This window comes from Xenia sp. Carnegie-2017, unplaced genomic scaffold, assembly GCF_021976095.1.
Source record: "Xenia sp. Carnegie-2017 unplaced genomic scaffold, XeniaSp_v1 HiC_scaffold_30, whole genome shotgun sequence".
Lineage (NCBI taxonomy): Eukaryota > Metazoa > Cnidaria > Anthozoa > Malacalcyonacea > Xeniidae > Xenia > Xenia sp. Carnegie-2017.
In genome coordinates, this window is record NW_025813494.1 from 436,092 (window position 1) to 453,807 (window position 17,716).

Here is a 17,716-nt window from a genome sequence, read left to right on the forward strand (position 1 = left end):
CAAAAAATAATAATAATGGTGAACCACACGGCAGAATAAATTTTTTTGCTGCAAAACAAAAACACGCGACAGATATTATTGTATCTAAGACGAAGAAACGAGCAAAAGTAAGATAGTTGCTACTAGGATGAAAACACTTAAACAATCGTTGGGAAATGAAATTAGTTTATATTCACTTTCCTTGTTTGTCAGATGTCAAAATGTGTTCTTAACGCCATTTCTATCCATTTCTGTCACGTGTCAATATTCATTTCCTAAATTTTATTCACACCATCTCTATCTTAACATCTGTCACGTGTCAATATTCATTTCCTAATTTTATTAACACCATCTCTATCCTAACATCTGTCACGTGTCAATATTCATTTCCTAAATTTTATTCACACCATCTCTATCCAAACAACCGTCACGTTTTAATCTTCATTTATTTAACATTCTGTTTAGGAATTATTGCACCTCATTGAACTTGATGTAGCTTCATTTGATATATTTGATCTTCCACCTCTAAATGAATATGAACTATATATAAAAAGTTATGGTCAGTCTGATTGTAAACAGGTTAGATTTAGAAATTCTTTCACAAATTTAACTCAAAATTCCTCATTTTAAAGAGCCAAATTTCTCGATTTTGGCTTCTTTTGACTTGTTTGGTTACTAAAAATCTCGTTTTGCACCTTTCTTTTTTGACTTTACTTTGATTCTTTTAAATGAAACTCATAATTTGTTAATGAAATAGTTAAACGTTTGTATTCATCGATAAAATTTTTCATTCATTATTAGATAAGAGGGCAAAGACTTTCGAGGTAACCCCCGGAAATAGTAATGCTTGAACATTGTGGCGTCAAATTTTCTATCACTATTTATCCTATTGTGTGGGGAAGCGTCATTTTAAAATACTTCCGCAGAACTGCAGTCACCATATTTTTATTAGATTTCAAGTAAAATAGCTTATTATTAAATGTTTCCATGAGAAATACAAAGTAAAGATGAGAATTGCTTCAAAAAATGCTTGACCAAATTGGCTACTTTTTATCCGCTAGCTCTATGGCTATTTCCTGCCCAGACCACCTGGCAACCATTAATTATCTCATTCCTTTGTACTGAAGATCTATTAAGCATGCTGAAACATTTTTGCTTTAAAAAAACGTTGTTTATTTGAAATGGCTATTATCCATTGTGTCATTTAGAAACTATGGAAACAACAAAGGATACTTATATGTATCTGTAACTGAAGATGCTTGTTTTTGAAAAAAACATTTGCAGGTTAAAGAACATGTTACGTTAATGTCTTACGTAATTATTTGAATTTTCTTACTAGGTGCTGAATTTTGATTGCAATGTTATAGAACTACATCGTCTCAAGGAAAACTTATCTCAACTTAAACCTGATGATGTTGACAGTTTTTCCAATTATATTGATTCCATTATATGACCAACCAAATCATGAAAGTTTCTACAAAAATTTATTTATTTTAATGTATAAAGTCTTTATTTATACCATCTAAATTGTGTAAATACGCTGAAAGTTCACTTTAGTGTCCTAGTTCCTAATGGACAATATACATGAATAAAGTAGCCCCGAATCGGGAAAAGCGAAAGAAATATTAATAATTGGGCGGGGTATTTATCCACTCGAATTTTACAATCGATTATCACTATTGATTTCAAGAAAAAATAATAAAGTAGAACATGCATATATGCATGAATAAAAGTTGCTTCAGTTTTCAACCTTCGGCCACCCCCGTAAGGGTCGCGTCGATAATTGGGAGGGAGAATATTCATAAAATTACCTATATAAATGCACTGACCGAATTGCAATGGTAATATAAAAACCAAGCAGGACAAGCATGCTAATACATGCAATTCCTCATATTAATTTAGTTTACTGGTTCTCCCAAAGTATATGCATGATGGCGGACGTGTTACATTTCTTAGGAACAGCAAATTATAATCTGCTAGTTTTTGTAAAAAAAACTTTTGTCAATAGGCGATTTGTAAAAATGGACAATAGAGTGAAGACAAAAACCATAAAAAGTTGTACCTAATTTCGCCATTACCAATCAAACCAAATACGTTGAATTGAATAAGGCATTTATCTTTTTATACCTTATGCGAATATGGTATTATTTGATAAAAAGCTAATGCGTCTGTGAAGATATTTCATTGTGTTTATCGTTGTCAAATCTATTCTCAGTAAGTTACTGACAAGAAGTCAAGAAGTGTCCTACCTGCATATTAAACAATGCTATCATGTCTCAGATGTTACCGCTGACACACAATATTATAGTGTTCAATAAAAACAGTGTTTTCTAACATTTCTTCTACAAATGTGAGGAGTGAATGATCAGTGGTGTAACACAATCACTGGGGGCCTCCTTCAATTACTCATATTTAAGGGGGTGTACAGAGGGGCAAGTCAAAAACTAGACCTTCTGTTTACTAAAAATTCTTAAAAAAGCGTTGGCGTTACTAAATAATTTTATAGTTGAGTGTTTGTACAACATATACGCAAAGTCAAGAGAAGAAAATTTTACGGAAGTTTGCGCACTTGATACGGGAGGGTTAAAAAGGCTCCAGAAGAACAAACATTCTCGTTAAGAGGATGAATGAAGTCATACATCACAACTTCCTGTACAAACTTTAAACTTTACCTGAGCTCATTTTTTATCTGTCTGCGTGTGTTGCCTATGTGTTTATATTACTATGTTTCTTTATGAGAAATTTTGTGTTTGTATCTAATAATACAAATTCTGAAAACACCGACTTAGCAATTGACGCAAGACTCTCCGACAATCAAAGCTCACAATATGCAGGATGAACCTGACGCAACTGTTTTAAATAGCAACGGCACAGACGCATTTTTTATTTGATGGAAATTTTAAAACCAGATGAATAAGGTCATATCTAATTATGACCTAAATTGCTCGAATAGCTTTAGTCACTTGAGTTTGAACAATGCACCAAGTTTCAAACGATTAAAGGCTGAAGATCATGATCCAAGCATTTTACAGTGACACCTGTTTCCAAACTCACTTGATTTCACAAATATCGGAAAAAGCTTCTTTATCGAATTATTCCCAAATTAAATGAGACGTCTTTCAGTAACTTGTCATCGATGACAGTTGAAGGCAACAACTTGCAATTTGCTCATTCTCAATATATCTGATTAAGAATTACAAAACGCAAATTAACGTCATATGTAGAGTTAGTCATCATGAAATCTCGAAACATATGTTTCATATTTTCTTATATTGTAGATCCCACATGGATAGAGTTGTAAAAGTCCCTTTACCACCTGTGTCACTCACTTCAATTACTCTTACTAGTTTGTCATTACTCGTGTGTCATGGTGATTCTTGGCCAAGAATGTTCATTTGTAGTTTGGATTCTTTGTTGATGTCAGTTGTATGTTCATGTAATGATGATGTGCCCAATTGTTATATGAGCCCACCTAAAGGTGGTCAACTGATACTCACAGAAGATCAACTCTGCACTAAGCATTCTTTGAGTGATGATATAACTGGGATGTTGTAGTGATCCCTTTTCCTTTGCTTGAAGTTACCATAAGAGTGCATTGTAAATGGTAATATATGGAAATGGCGATTCATGATATCAGTCGCTACTTAGTAGCTACCGGTAACTTCATGTTTGGAATAGTATAAACATATTGAATGGACATCACATAACGGCATATGTATTTATGAACATTAGCATTGAAATTTTTGAACAATAAAAACGGAATATATTCTACGATGAAAAACAAGCGAGTGGAAAAACACGATCCATGTCTGGTGGTTTGTAAGGTAAGTAGACACGTGTTGTATGAGTAACTGCATTAGACAGTTAAAAAGGATCCTGATGGTCTATTTTTATAATTTTAACCTTAATCATGAAAAACATCCAAATAAAAAAATGTCAATAAAAGATGTCACTTTCTGTGAGAAAATAGCTGGCTTTCACACACTTCCTTTTACTTATTTTATTTAACGTTTATAAAGAAAATTGCAATGCTGTAGGTAGGGTTCATTGAATTTCTGGGTAAATAATGTTGTAGTGATCACTACAACAATGACTACCGCTAAGGTTGTCGAAACGTCAGTCAACAACATCAAAAACAGTCCTTCTCAGGACTTTATTAACCTGGACGATCATCATTTACAAACATATAACGTGTTTTTTATAGAGTAGCTATTTCTATTGGCCTACTAACTGGACAATGAATGAACGACCAACAAAAGCACCAAGAAACAAGTGTTCTTATTGAAAGATTTACACTTGCGACTTTTGTTAATATTTTCAAATTCAACCGTTAAAAATTTCCGTAAAACTAAATTTTCACAATTATTAAATTTTCTGACCAAACACACGAGTGAAAGCCAGCTATTAATGAAGGTCTTAATGAAGCAACATGGAAATTTTGAATCGAATGAAGTCTAGTAGACATCAAAAATGATTTTTTTGCAAGTAATGACGTCAATTCGACAGGGGAATGGTCAGGTCGTTCGTACTGAATAATTTTTTCATATGATATATATATGGCTGCTATTAGTTTCTTGCTATTAGTATAGCTCTTTTTTTTTTGTTCTCTACCAAAGTTTGCGTTACTTTTGCTCGAGTAAAAAATATTTGCTGTGTCAATAGGGTAATCAGCCCGCTTTTTTGTCGCCCTGTAAATTCAAATATGCATACGGCCGTAACGCACGATCTGACTACGCTACTTGTTGAAGTAGATCATCGGGATCATTGAAAACAACAAAAATATGAAACTTCTTAATGGTACAAAAAATTAAGGAAATTTTTCTAAATTTTTGATCTTTTCTTTTATTGGAGGGGTTCTTACCGGATCCACCGGTTTCCCCTCCCATTTCGTTTTGTTTTGGGAAAAAAACGGTGTCAAAATTAGGGGCCATTTCTCATAACATTATTTATTGTAGCTATCATGAATATTCACGTTTCTTTTTCATTTCTTAACCTTTGGGTACATCTCCTACAACACTGCATTTATTAAATACAACAGTGTACATTACAAAAACAGGTGCGCAGTGTGTACATGTTGGTAGCCAGCAAGTACATAGCTACTGAATGAAGTAGATTTAATAAACTTAGTTAAAATAAAATTAAATATTAAATATAATTTACATCAAATATATGACGTCATGTATGACGTCATTTTCTTGTTTTGTGATTAAAAAAGCCTACACAGAATTCAGTCACTAAATTGCTTGATGCATCTTTGTTACGTTAGACCAATTGACCTAATTCATTTAATCTCTTGGAAGTAACGTCATTGCATGTATTCAGTTCACTACTGGAATCAGGGCGGTTCTGCCAGAAATGTAGTTGAAAATCACATTCACCGACTTAAATGGCTTAGCCTGTAGGCCTGTTGAGCATACTTGTGATTCTTTACTTGAAGTTCCAAGCACCTATCAGTGCTATAATGAGCTAGTTGAAGAGTTTTCATCCATTCTTCGTGAAAAAGTTCTTGGACGTTCAATATTGTCTAGTGAGCATGTTAAAGTCATATTTTCACATCTATATTATTGTGAAGTTGATGTTCGCGCAAGGAATAAGCCAGCGACAAAGGCAGCCAACCTAAAGGCTGCTTTCCATTTATGTTTATAAGAAAATAACTAGTAAAGAACAAAAACATAAATGGGCGCTAAATACTCATGAAAAGAAATGTTTGATAGCATTGAAATCATTGCAATTGTGAAAAAAAATTGGAGAAACCTTTTCAAACGATTGGCATACATATAAATCCATTTTGTCGTTATTTATTACTAAGTTATCGTTATTCATTGTTAACATACAGCTAAAGCCACAAAAAGATTATGTGTTTAAACATTGTACAGCAAAGCAATGAAAGTAATTGTGCAGTCAAGTGCAATAACTATAGCTAAATATTTATTTCCTTTTTGTAATAAGCCAAGAAAAACATGCCGACAAAGCCAATTATAACTCCAGTATTCTGTAGAAGAAATAAGGTGATCTTTGATTGGTCACTTTCTTCAGTCACGTGCATCAACTCAGGTAACTAAAAAAAGAAAATGATACGTACTTTGATTATCAGCAGCATTACAGTTAATCGAGTTTCCACGTCTGACGCGTATACATAAAATTACACTTACTTTGTTTGTGAGAGCAATGTACAAGAAAAATCCTCCAGTAACGCCGAGTATCCACAAATTAGCATCTTCAATCTCACCAATTTTCTTTCCAAGTACAAGACCCATAAAACAGAAACACGATGACAAAAAGTTGGCAACAACAGCTTGTCGAACACTCATTCCCGCCGAGAGCAACACAACAAAGTCACCTAAAACACAACCACATATTTTCTCGTTTGAAAATACTCACATATGTTAAAATAGATATAGTAATATAATCTTGTTTTTCTTGATGTATCAATCAAAAACAACCAACTCTCGCCTAATGGACCCTACGGACGGCAGATTCACCAACAACTAAAAATGTTATGAAATGCATTAAAATCATACACTCTCACGATTGTATTTGGACAGAATTTGGACACTCCGTGTTCTCCCAATCATTTATTTTGACAGCCTTCACTATAACAAATGAATAAATCGCTCTTTTTCATAGCTATACCTAATTTAAACTTCCCTAGAGTCTCAAGTTCCATATCAACTCCTATGTTTACTTTCTTCCCACAAATGTTTGCTCGGCCTTTTAATTTTATCTTTTTAAAAGCTTTTCGATAGCGGCCAGAAGAATGTGACCTAAAAATCGTCTATTTTCTTCAGTTAGTGCTAAAGGATATAGCTACTTTCTCTTTATTGCCCATTTATCTGTAGAGAGTTAACACTTGAGAAATCTCTAAGTAATTCATCATAATTTTGTGCTGGACATTTAATTTTTGAAATTATGAGTTAGAAACAAACCCTTTTTAAACAATAAACGAGTCATTTATTTCGCGACCCACCATTACGGACAAACAACTTGTGGTCTCTAGAGTGTCCGTAGTAACGACACTTGACTATAGCATGTTAAAAAATAATTACTTAGTCCTTATATGCTATGTAAGTTGGTAATTCCGTTTCGCCGTGGCATGTTGCTACATCTTAAAAATAGCTTGCCTGTTGTCAACTGAATATAAACATTGACAACCGTATCCTAAAAGCTCACACTTACTGAATGGGGCTAGAAAATCATCTTATAATTATTCCAGGAAAGCATTTTCACTCCATCGACTGCTTGATTTTAAATATTTATGCAAAATCTTACCATTGATAGAAAAATGAGTTTGCCGTTGCTCAATGGGAGCGCCATTTCTGAGTCGCAATCAATGACTGCAAGTGTGAGCTTGTTTTTAGAATACACGAACTGGTCATTATGAATGGCACATAAGATATATGCCACTAAAAAGTTTGATTTTACATTCAGTCCGCAAGGTCGTTTGGGCTTTTACGTAAATTTAGATTTACCTAGCTCATGGGGAACTTCATGACATAATACAGCAATGGATGTGCTAATCCCCCCTGCAATATTATCACTAAAGGCAACACCAATAGCAATCCCATCAGCAATGTTGTGCAAAGTATCACCCATAATAACTGTCCAAGCCATTGGTGCAATGTGCTTTTTATCATCAATATCATCTTCAATTTCAAATTTATGACCGTTCATTGCCACAGCATATTCTTCTTTTTCATTCATCTATATTGAAAGAAATAATATTATATTTTTCGTTCATCTTAAAAGTAACAAGGCGAAGCCGAAATATGGAACTGATGCAAACTTTATGTTTTGAAAGGAATATGTTAAACATGCAAACATGAATTTTACTGGAACTTTTGCCTGGTATTTTATTGTTGGTGTGTGAGTTGAAAAAATGCTGTGCATCAGAGCTTTGTAGAAAAGTTTTAGTTCCCCCCCAAAAGTAATCATAATTGTTTGTAGAAACGTTATATTTTAAAACTCTTTACATTTGCACAGCTGCACAAATAAATCATCGATGTGAACAGGCTATGTTTATAATAGCCATAAATTCCATTCCATGGAGATTAAGTTCCACTATAAACTCTACAAGGCTTTCTATCTAACTTCTTCATTATGTCCCAAAGATATTCAATATGGCTTAGGCCAGGGCTTTCACTGAAAATTGCCTGAAAAAGACAAAGATTTATCTTCTTTCTTGCAAGTCACGATTTGTTGCTGCTTATTATATGATATTTCACATAAATGAAAGCTTCACCACATAATTTTTTGTTATCTCACACAAAGTTGCAACAGAACACCCCATTGTATCCAGACCAGTTTTTTGCTCCTTGAACGATTTCAATCTTTTCTTTGTGTGAATGATGGTAAAGAGGCTTTTTCACTGCAACACAGCTTATTGAAACAAGTTTTTACTAACAACCTATACAACATATACAACAACATATAATAGTTGTATGATTGTACTTCTTTTTCTTTAAAATCTCCTTGTCTTAGCAGACCAGCTGTGCTTATCCGTTAACAGAACAACTACTGTGCTCTCTTTCACGACCAAGTTTTGTTTTTTTAGCTGTCTTTTCTTAAGATCAGACAGGTTTTAGAATATAAAAGTCTTTACTTTCCTGCGAAAGTGCTTATTTTACTTGTGGAATATTTTATTTGTACCTGATACTGTCAAAATACGAATTATCGAATTAACATTTGTAACCTAGCACTTTTGCAGTACAAGGAAACAATATTTTACTCTGTCAAGAAATTCACTATATTTCAGCTTGCTGTCCTAAATTATTTTTAATGAGTAGATATTCAACATGTTACCGTGCGTTCTATGCACTAATTTGTCTCGTTATGTAGTTACACGACATCTGTTTTCCCTCACTGTAAAAACTGATTGGTTAAAAATAACCATAAAATTAGTTACCTCAGACGCATTTAACCACTTTAACCAATATTTTTATGGTTACTTTAACCAATCATATGGTTATTTCAACCAATCAGTTTTTACAGTGATAGGATTATGAAATTCTCATTTTCTTTGTATGTATTCAAATTAATGTTCTCTTGAGTGTCAACCATGCAATTGTAAAAAATAGTTTGCTGTCGCTTTTTTGGTAAGCCATATAGTACTGCATTAAAAAATAAAAACATATTCTCTTATTCACTTTGTTCTCATCTGTATATAATAAGATTTTTTTTGCATTATATGGCGTATTTTTGAACTTGATGGTTATCTTGACTTTCCTTAGCTCAATGTCCCTTCGAAACCAGTTATCTGATGATTGTACGGCTATTATTGTACTTGCAAGCCACGATAATGAAAACCTTATTAGAAGATTTTTTATAACACAAAAGATTGCGACAGAACAGCACATTGTATTCAGCTCAACTCAAAATATCTAACCGACTTAATCACCGTGAAGGCAGCAGTCTCAATAGCAATTCACACATCCCCATACACGTATTTTCCTGTTCTGTTAAATAGAAGAGAGTGCTCCCCTAACCTCCTTGTAACTAATGTTTTTCCTCCAGTGTTAACTGGAAAATTGATTGATCTGAAAACACTCTTTCTCATTTCTCTACTGGCCAGCTTTTTCGCTGCAACACTGCCATTTAAATCTTGTTCCAGAAGCTGTCATATATTTGTACTTCTCTTCAAAAATTCTGTTTTCCTTGCCATAGCAAATAGCATGCCAGCTGTACTCATCTGTTTCGAGAAGTACTGCGGCTTGTTCTATCATGCCCAAGCTTTAGTCTTTCAAGTTATATATCTTTACTTATACTGCAAAAATGTTAACTTTACTTGTTGAATGTAATATTTGTACGTACTGCAAATATATATTATTTGCTCAGCTCATTAAATAAATTATTGAATTTACATTTGCAATCAAACAGTTTTGTAGTACTGCATAGTAAATAATATCTACTCTGTAAAAAAATTCACTATCTTTTACTTTGCTACATTAGTTACTTTTAAGAAATGGGTATTCAACTCGATACCGTTGTATGCACTTATAACTAAATTGTCTAATTATCTAGTATATCTAATTCCATACTTATTATACGATTATACGGCATCTTTTTCGATTATGCAAATTCTTATTTTCTTTGTCTATGTCATCTGTGTATAAAAATTAAGAGGAGTTATTGACGTAGTCTCAAAACTTTCATTTGAAAATAGTATGCTGTCGCTCTTTTTTTAAGCCACATTACAGCATCAAGAAATACAAATATACGATTAAAGAGGATGACACATTTTCAAATTTATTTGGCTATTATCTGCATAATAAACTTGTTCTTTGCAGTATGTGGCGTATTTTTGAACTCAATGGTTATCTTGACTTTCGTAAGCTCAATAAACCTTCGAAATAAGACATGTTATTTTATGATTCTACTGCTATCTTGTAATGATCTTCTTCTATCTAGTTTTGTTCATTCCGACCTCGCGCATCGTGCAATATGGCGGCTGTATGAAGATGGAAAAAGACCTCTTAATGAAAATATCGTTCGTTATATTCGTCTAATTTTATATTCTAATTCGTTTGTTATATTGTTGATGATGAATGTGGAGCGATACATGGCGTTGATATTCCCATTTTTCCACGAGAGATCAGTCACTAAACGAAGACTGTTTATGGTAATGTTGGTTTTGCAAATGACGATTATATCAGTTGTTGTGCTTTGTTTTTGGAAGAAAAAAGATGGAACATTCCTGTCAATATTTCTGTTATCTATTCTCCTAATTGTCATGCTCTTCGTATACTTTAAGCTGCATAAATTTGCAAGAAATCTGCAAGAAAGTGTCGTTGTTCCTTCCTCTTCAGAATCCAGTATCGACATAATGAAAAACAAAACAACTTTGATGAAAGTCAAGAAAACATCAACATGTGTTTTGGCTGTTGCGTGTGTATTTATCTGCTCATTGCCTTCACTTATTATCATCTGTCTCAAAGCAACATCCTACTTAGAGAATATAAATAAAGAGATGCGAACGGTAATACATTACTATGACACATGTCTTTTAACTATCAATGCAACCTTAAACTGTCTCATATTTTTTTGGAAAAATAACGCTTTGAGAAGCGAAGGAATAAAGGTTCTATACAGTTTTCAGAATGTTTTCAAACGAAACCGTAAATGTTAGAAATCGTCTGACTTAATCTGCTCAGAATTGCATTTGAACATACGAAAAAACAGCTAGCAACCTAGCAGACGTTTGTCAAAATTCTCAACCTTGTATTATTCGTCTTGTAGTATGTAAAAAAAAAACAATGACTCCTTTCATAGTAGATAAGCTTGTTGCCGTGTACTGTGAAAATCATATGTCATAAGCTTTAATTTTTTCCATCATTGTAACATGGTTAAACAATTTCAAATATTTAAATTTCTGATCAATTAAATTCATTTTCAGTAAAATAATTCAAAGTTAACAGTGTTCAATTTCAGAAATATCTATGATGATAGTATGATAATAATTTCAAAGTTTAGTGTTATTTTTAATGGAAACAAGTTGTACTTCAACATTAATGCGCTGCAGAAAATAATATAGCATGAAAATGTAGAAAGACATCAACAGAAAATTTAATTTGTGCGATGAATTAATATTTTCGTAAACACACAGAATGTTCATTTGAAAAACTAGTCTATGAACATAATTACAAAATGTCCATTTGGATTTTGTTGATTTTACGATAGGTGCTAAGATACAGAAATCAATAAAGTCCTGCATATGGCGTAGCGTGCAGTTGAACGTTTTCAGCTGCCATTTAACAACCATGTAGCTATTAATGTCCGACAACTAGTTTGTGTAGGCTGGCTTGCATGATCACTTTAAAGATATATGAATTCCTCCCCAATATGTGGAAATCTGTCAAAAAGTGGTCAATCGTTTTTCGACTTCATTCGTACAGTGGCTTATAGTAAATTGTTTTAGGCCTAGCAATTATGAAACAAAATTTGACGATATTATATGTACGTAATTATTGCAATTCGAAGTTGATTCATGTGTTCATATGTTCATTCATTCTTTTAAATTTTAAAGTTTGACCAAATGCAATTGTTCAATTCAAATCAAATATTGTTTAAAATATTACTTGCTGGATAACTCTATGATTTAACGTGGTTAAATTTTTCGTAAGATTTTATGAAAATAAAGCTGTGTAATGCTTGTAAATTTTTGCTTTGATCGTGGAATGCCAAGGAAGGTTTTTTTGATATATAAATTCATAAAATATAATATTTTATTAGATATTTTATCTCTTGTGTTTTAGTTGAAGGTAAAAAGTAATGAAAAAACGCATTGATTTCGAGTCCATTAAATTGGCGGCATTTTATCCTTTCTGGTGGATTCCAAAAAAATAGGGAATTTGTACTCTGCTTTTTCTAAATCTTCAATTTTCGCAATTAAGTATTTAAGTAAACGTCATTCTTCGTGTTTGCTTCTGAAATCACGAAGGCATTTAAATAAATTAAAACTGCACGGTGCATGCAAAAAAAAACCCAGCTAAAATTATATCGAAATTTAAAATCAGTAAGAAAAATAAAATATCAAACAATTTTTTCGCAATCATGGCTATTCTGTCACTCGGCTTACGACCTAAGCCTTTCATGCTATATTTTACAGTTGGACTGTCTAAATAATTGTTTACCTTGTTGGAAATGATGAATATTGGATTATCCATCTTCTTTCCATTCCTTTCATCTGTTTTTGTCGCCAAATTTTTGTCGATGCATTTTTGCTTTTTACTTGTAATCTATGAATTATGAAAATATGAGAATATTTTATGATTCGGTTGTTTTTAATATATTATAATAGAGATAGTAAACCCATCCGAAAGTAAGAAAAATTATATAGATTATTTAACTTCATTCATATACTGAAGATGATTTAATGTTTATACTAAAAATTTTGTCGTCAATTTTAAACGCATAAAATAAATGCATTCAAATAGAAAGAAATTATTTTTTGAAAAATTTTACTATACACGATTGCATGGATGGATGGTATTACTCAAACTATTGTCAACGAGTAAAAAGGGCGAACTTTCACAATAAAAAACAGAGGTAAAATTTTAAAAGCATTCTACCTTCATGATATTAATTAATGGTCAAGCAATATAGCTTACCTGTATCGTGCGTTTTTGTCGCAAAACAAGATGGACTGTTGTTTCGAAAATAAAAAACCCATAAATTCCACCAAGAACTGAAAAAAATCTCCAAAAGTGATCTTTATCAGTTCCAACATAACTGAAGCCTGTTGCCTGAAGCGAGACAAATTCAATTAAATTTGATTAAAAGATAGTCAAATCTTTGTAATTGCAAGTGACTACTGCTAAGTCATCGCGTACACCAACTTTCATTTACAAGACTCCATTATACTGGACAATCTACATCTACAAACGTATAAAGATACTGCCGGGTTCAAACTATATTCACTAGTGACAAAAGATCGTCTTGAATTATTAATCGAATGTTTTCTCCTTCCAAGTGATTTCTATATTTAATAATTTTCTGAAGTGAAATTTCAAAAAAATACATACTCGTGGAAGCAGATGAAACAATGCATCGCCAACCAAGGTACCCACAGCCAAAGCAATGAGAAACACAAGAGATTTTTTGTAGAATGACGTACGTAGCAGTGGTATGATCATTAAAACGGATATGAGACTGACAACCGAAGCAGCAGCAACTCCAAATCCCCATACTGAAACTTTATGTAAAAGTAACAAACATTGTTAATGTACATCATATGACTTTTCAATCATTCTTTTCATTTCTCTTATTAAGCTCATGCTCTGGTTGAAATAAAATGTAAAAAGCAAGCAAAAAGAATGTCTTAAAAAACTTCGTGTAATGAATTTTTCGAAAAGATGGCAAACGTGATCATGTGACCTTTAAGTCTATTGTGTAATATTGTTGAAGTTTGGAGTACAAAAACGTAATACTTGCTTTATAAATACCTGCCACATTGGGAGTTTTTGTTTCTTTATCGTAGTTGTTTTTATCATTGCCTACGTCTTTATCATTGTGTTCATCAACGCACACATTACTTTCGATTTGATCGATAAGAGCTATTGATAAACTTTCAAAACGTTTAATATTGAAGCCATCGTGTTTATTCACGTGATATATTGAGAAAAGCTCGTCAACAGAGTAACACTGAAAGAGAATATGGATGTTGAGCAGTTTTTATCAATAATAATGTCTTCAGCTAAAGTAATTATTTGAGATAATAAAAAATCAGCATTTGAAAGAAAAGCTAGAGATAGCATACGCAGACTATGCTTGCCATGTAAAGTAAGTTTCAGAGCAATAATGTTCACTACACATTCTTAGACTGTACAGTAAATGAGCAGCGCAGAAAATCTCTTGCAGACAATTTGATGTCTACATGCACCACTGATTTTACAATTAAAAGTCTTGCCGAGCAATCAATCTTGGTAGAGGGAGTGGGCTAAAAAAATTTTCCTTCGCCCACATATCACCTGGATGCAAAAATAACATCATAATTTTTTTGCATGCATAAACATGGCTTAATGGAAAGAATATACGATGTTCACTTGAGTTATGTCTTTTTCGAAAAGGTGGAAGCGTCTTTGCGAGGTCATTTCACTATAAATCTGATGAGTAAATCAAAGTTATCTCACTATTACAAAGTTATCTCAAATTTATTGTTCGTAAGTATACCTCAAACATTAGCTTCAGATCATTCAAAATCGTTTTGTGCAAGATGCATGAACATATTGAATTTGACACTTCAGATTTCCTATATATGACTTTCTGTGTGACTTTGAAATATCTAATTTGAAATTTTTGAAATATACGAAGTATACCATTTTGATCAATTGCAAACATTATCCAATCTTCCGTGTAAAGTTTTTGCACTAAACTACGATCCTGTGAATCCTACACATACAAACGCAACCTTAATACTATATAACTTTGATTATAAACTCTTCAGAAAATGCTATTTCTGTATAATTATTATCACTAACTTTTTCATAGACATTGGAGAAATTTTCATGCTGATTTTTGCGTAGATTTGAAGAACGTCTTCTTTTGCGCCTAGCAAACTTGTTTTCCGATAACTCTTCTTGCAAGTAATTTTCATTCTTGAGCTGCCGACCAAGTTTTAAGTTCTTCATTAGCTCTTGAACGCTTTCTTTGTAAATAACGTTATTATGAGCGTACTCTTGAAAAAGATTGATCGCAAAATACGAAGTACAAGGTAATGGATTTTCGTATTTTATTTTGATACATTGTTTTTGAAGAAGTTTGGAGATGATTGCCATGTGTAGTTTTGGGACCATTTTCTTTTTAATATTACCATTAATAGGAAGATTCAGGTCAACTAGCAAATCAGCTGCTGAAAAACACTGCAAAATGCAGCAAAAAATTCGTGTAAAAATTATTTGTTTGAGTAATAACATCTCTTTGATAGGTGTGCTCCCAATTCCCAATTGTTGCAAAAAGGTTTAGTAGTCATGCACAAGGCATGCTGAAAAAGTGAAAACAGATCTCTCTATCGAAGAATATTTACCCAAAACCATTCAAGATTTCTTTCACAGAAACTCCTTTCAAAAGCAAACATAGAATTATCATTATTCAAACCTTCTCTCGCTTGAGCTTAATTCCAAGTGTTCTATTTAAATCGTACAGCATTTGATCAACAATTTGTTCACATATTGCACTTGTGGAATATTTTTTCTTTATTTCTTCGTAAGCATCAAATTCTCTTGTGAAAATTGTTTTTGACTTGGGCAAAGTCAAAGAAATTATAATCGTTGTTGAAACCTGAGAAAAAACACTTTCTTTGATGACAACATCTTCTTCCAAACTGTGGATGTTTTTCAAAGACTGCAATGATACACACTATGAAAAAATAATAAAAATTGATTACTTAACTTGAGATCAATCATTAATGAAAGTAAAACTAGTACGTATATTCACGAAAAGGGGATGCACAAATCACTTTTCAACTATTGACTAGAAAAAGTAAAAAAAATAATATATAAGTAAGTAACTCTAAATGAATTACAGAAGTACAAGCGTCAGGCGTATATGCATGAAGAAAAATTAAAGCTGGAACGCACCAACTAAATCTTTGCACACCCATAAACGAAGAAAGTATTTCAGTTATGAACATTCACTGACAGGAAGCCCCACATCAACAGATGCTTGTGCCGAGATTGCCCAGCTGAGCTTTATGGAAATTTTTCAAGTGGAGTGCCGAATTTACACGGCCGGTGCTTTCTGTTGCCACTCAAGCATATTTCAATGTTTGGAATAGTGCAATTATTAGACGTTTGTACATAATAATCAGTAAAATTAATGCTTTTAATTTTTTCTAATATATTCCTACTCTGTTTCTTTCGATATTTTTTTAAAATTGCAACAACGCCAGCTTGTCTTGGATACAGTGACGAAGGAATAGCGACGAAATGAAAGACCTTAACCATTGATACCACGCTGGTACCATCATTTTATTGATGTCACAAGTTGATTATGGCGTTTTTAAAACCTTATTATAATTTACGTGCATTTCTTTTTCTTCTCCATGTATTTCCTTGCTCGCCATAATTTCACTTTCAGTTCTTAAAACTGGATGTAGAATTAGTGAAAAAACCAGAAAATCGTTCATGCCTACAGCACTAAAGAGCATAATCATTTTTATTGTTTGGAGAATTTTCATTCATCGTGCATGCGCACTTGCTGAGCAATTAAAAATAACAATATCCACGTTTAATCTCACTCTGTGTCCAGGGTGACGACAGTTTCCACAATATTAAAATGTTGGTCTACATAATGTATAATTGTTCGTCAGTTGCTGTCGTGCGTTAAATATACTTTTATAGCTATACCTTTTCAAGAGTCAAGGAGTTTCCTCCTTTGCAAAATAAAGATTAGTGCAATAACTTTTGCAACAATAGGTTATTTTTTGCAGCAAATGTAATCGTACTTTCAAATTGAAATACTTGTACCACACAAAGTAGAACGACCCCTTAGTAATGAAAAACTTCATTTAGAGATCTTGAGATTTCTATAGAAATGCTCGTCATGCTATTTTAACGTGAAACATAACAAATGATTACATTTTTATCGGTTCGTATTTTTTTTTTCGACAGTAATAGAATCTGTGAAAATGAATATTGATTTGTTACCTTGAATGGGCTTGCTTTTGAACAATTTTTCATTCCCAGTTTCTGTAATAGACTTTCAAGATTCTCAACGTTCATTTCGCCATCGACTTGCAATGTTTGTAAAATATTCTCAAATATCTTTCCGCGAGACTCAAGTTCTCCATGAATATCTGAATCATTTCTTGTATTCGGTGTAGTTTGCTTTGTCGGATTTACCTTGTTAGAAAAAGTACTATTCATGAAAATCGTTGTGTTGTATACTTTCGCCGTGTTATTCATTCCATACGAAGACTCTAAAACCCTCAGCACAAAAAAGCAGAGACAGAATACTGAAAGAAAATTAGTGGCATCAAGAAGCGCCATTGTGAAATAGTACGCAAAGAGGAATTTTCCTAAATAATCAGGATATTATAACAGAGCAATGAATATTGTACTTATACCTTAAATGGTCCGAACACTTTAACATACTCCACGCCACAATTATGTTCTATGCATAGCGTATTACATACAAGGTTGTCAGACATACGTCAATCGTCATTACATCAACCATCATGCCCAATCGCTTAGATCATTCGATAAGACATTAAAGTGTTTCATGATGCCCGCTATGTGACAGTTAC

The 17,716-nt window shown here is 32.7% G+C and overlaps 1 protein-coding gene and 1 long non-coding RNA gene across 2 annotated transcripts; one reads left to right on the plus strand and one right to left on the minus strand.

Moving 5' to 3' along the window:
* Window positions 1-19: 19 nt before the first annotated feature.
* On the plus strand, window positions 20-1,592 carry LOC124455141. Its single transcript, XR_006951722.1, has 3 exons — window positions 20-107; window positions 445-558; window positions 1,319-1,592. It is a non-coding gene; the product is annotated as an uncharacterized LOC124455141 (long non-coding RNA).
* Window positions 1,593-5,761: 4,169 nt separating this feature from the next.
* Window positions 5,762-17,466, minus strand: LOC124455136 (metal cation symporter ZIP14-like). Its single transcript, XM_047005860.1, has 10 exons — window positions 17,118-17,466; window positions 15,568-15,828; window positions 14,952-15,332; window positions 13,917-14,115; window positions 13,497-13,666; window positions 13,083-13,217; window positions 12,606-12,710; window positions 7,449-7,680; window positions 6,132-6,319; window positions 5,762-6,037 (listed from the first exon to the last, which is right to left on the minus strand). The coding sequence occupies exons 1-10, from the start codon at window positions 17,457-17,459 to the stop codon at window positions 5,900-5,902; spliced, it is 2,151 nt and encodes a 716-aa protein (XP_046861816.1). The 5' UTR covers window positions 17,460-17,466; the 3' UTR covers window positions 5,762-5,899.
* Between the last annotated feature and the right edge of the window lie 250 nt (window positions 17,467-17,716).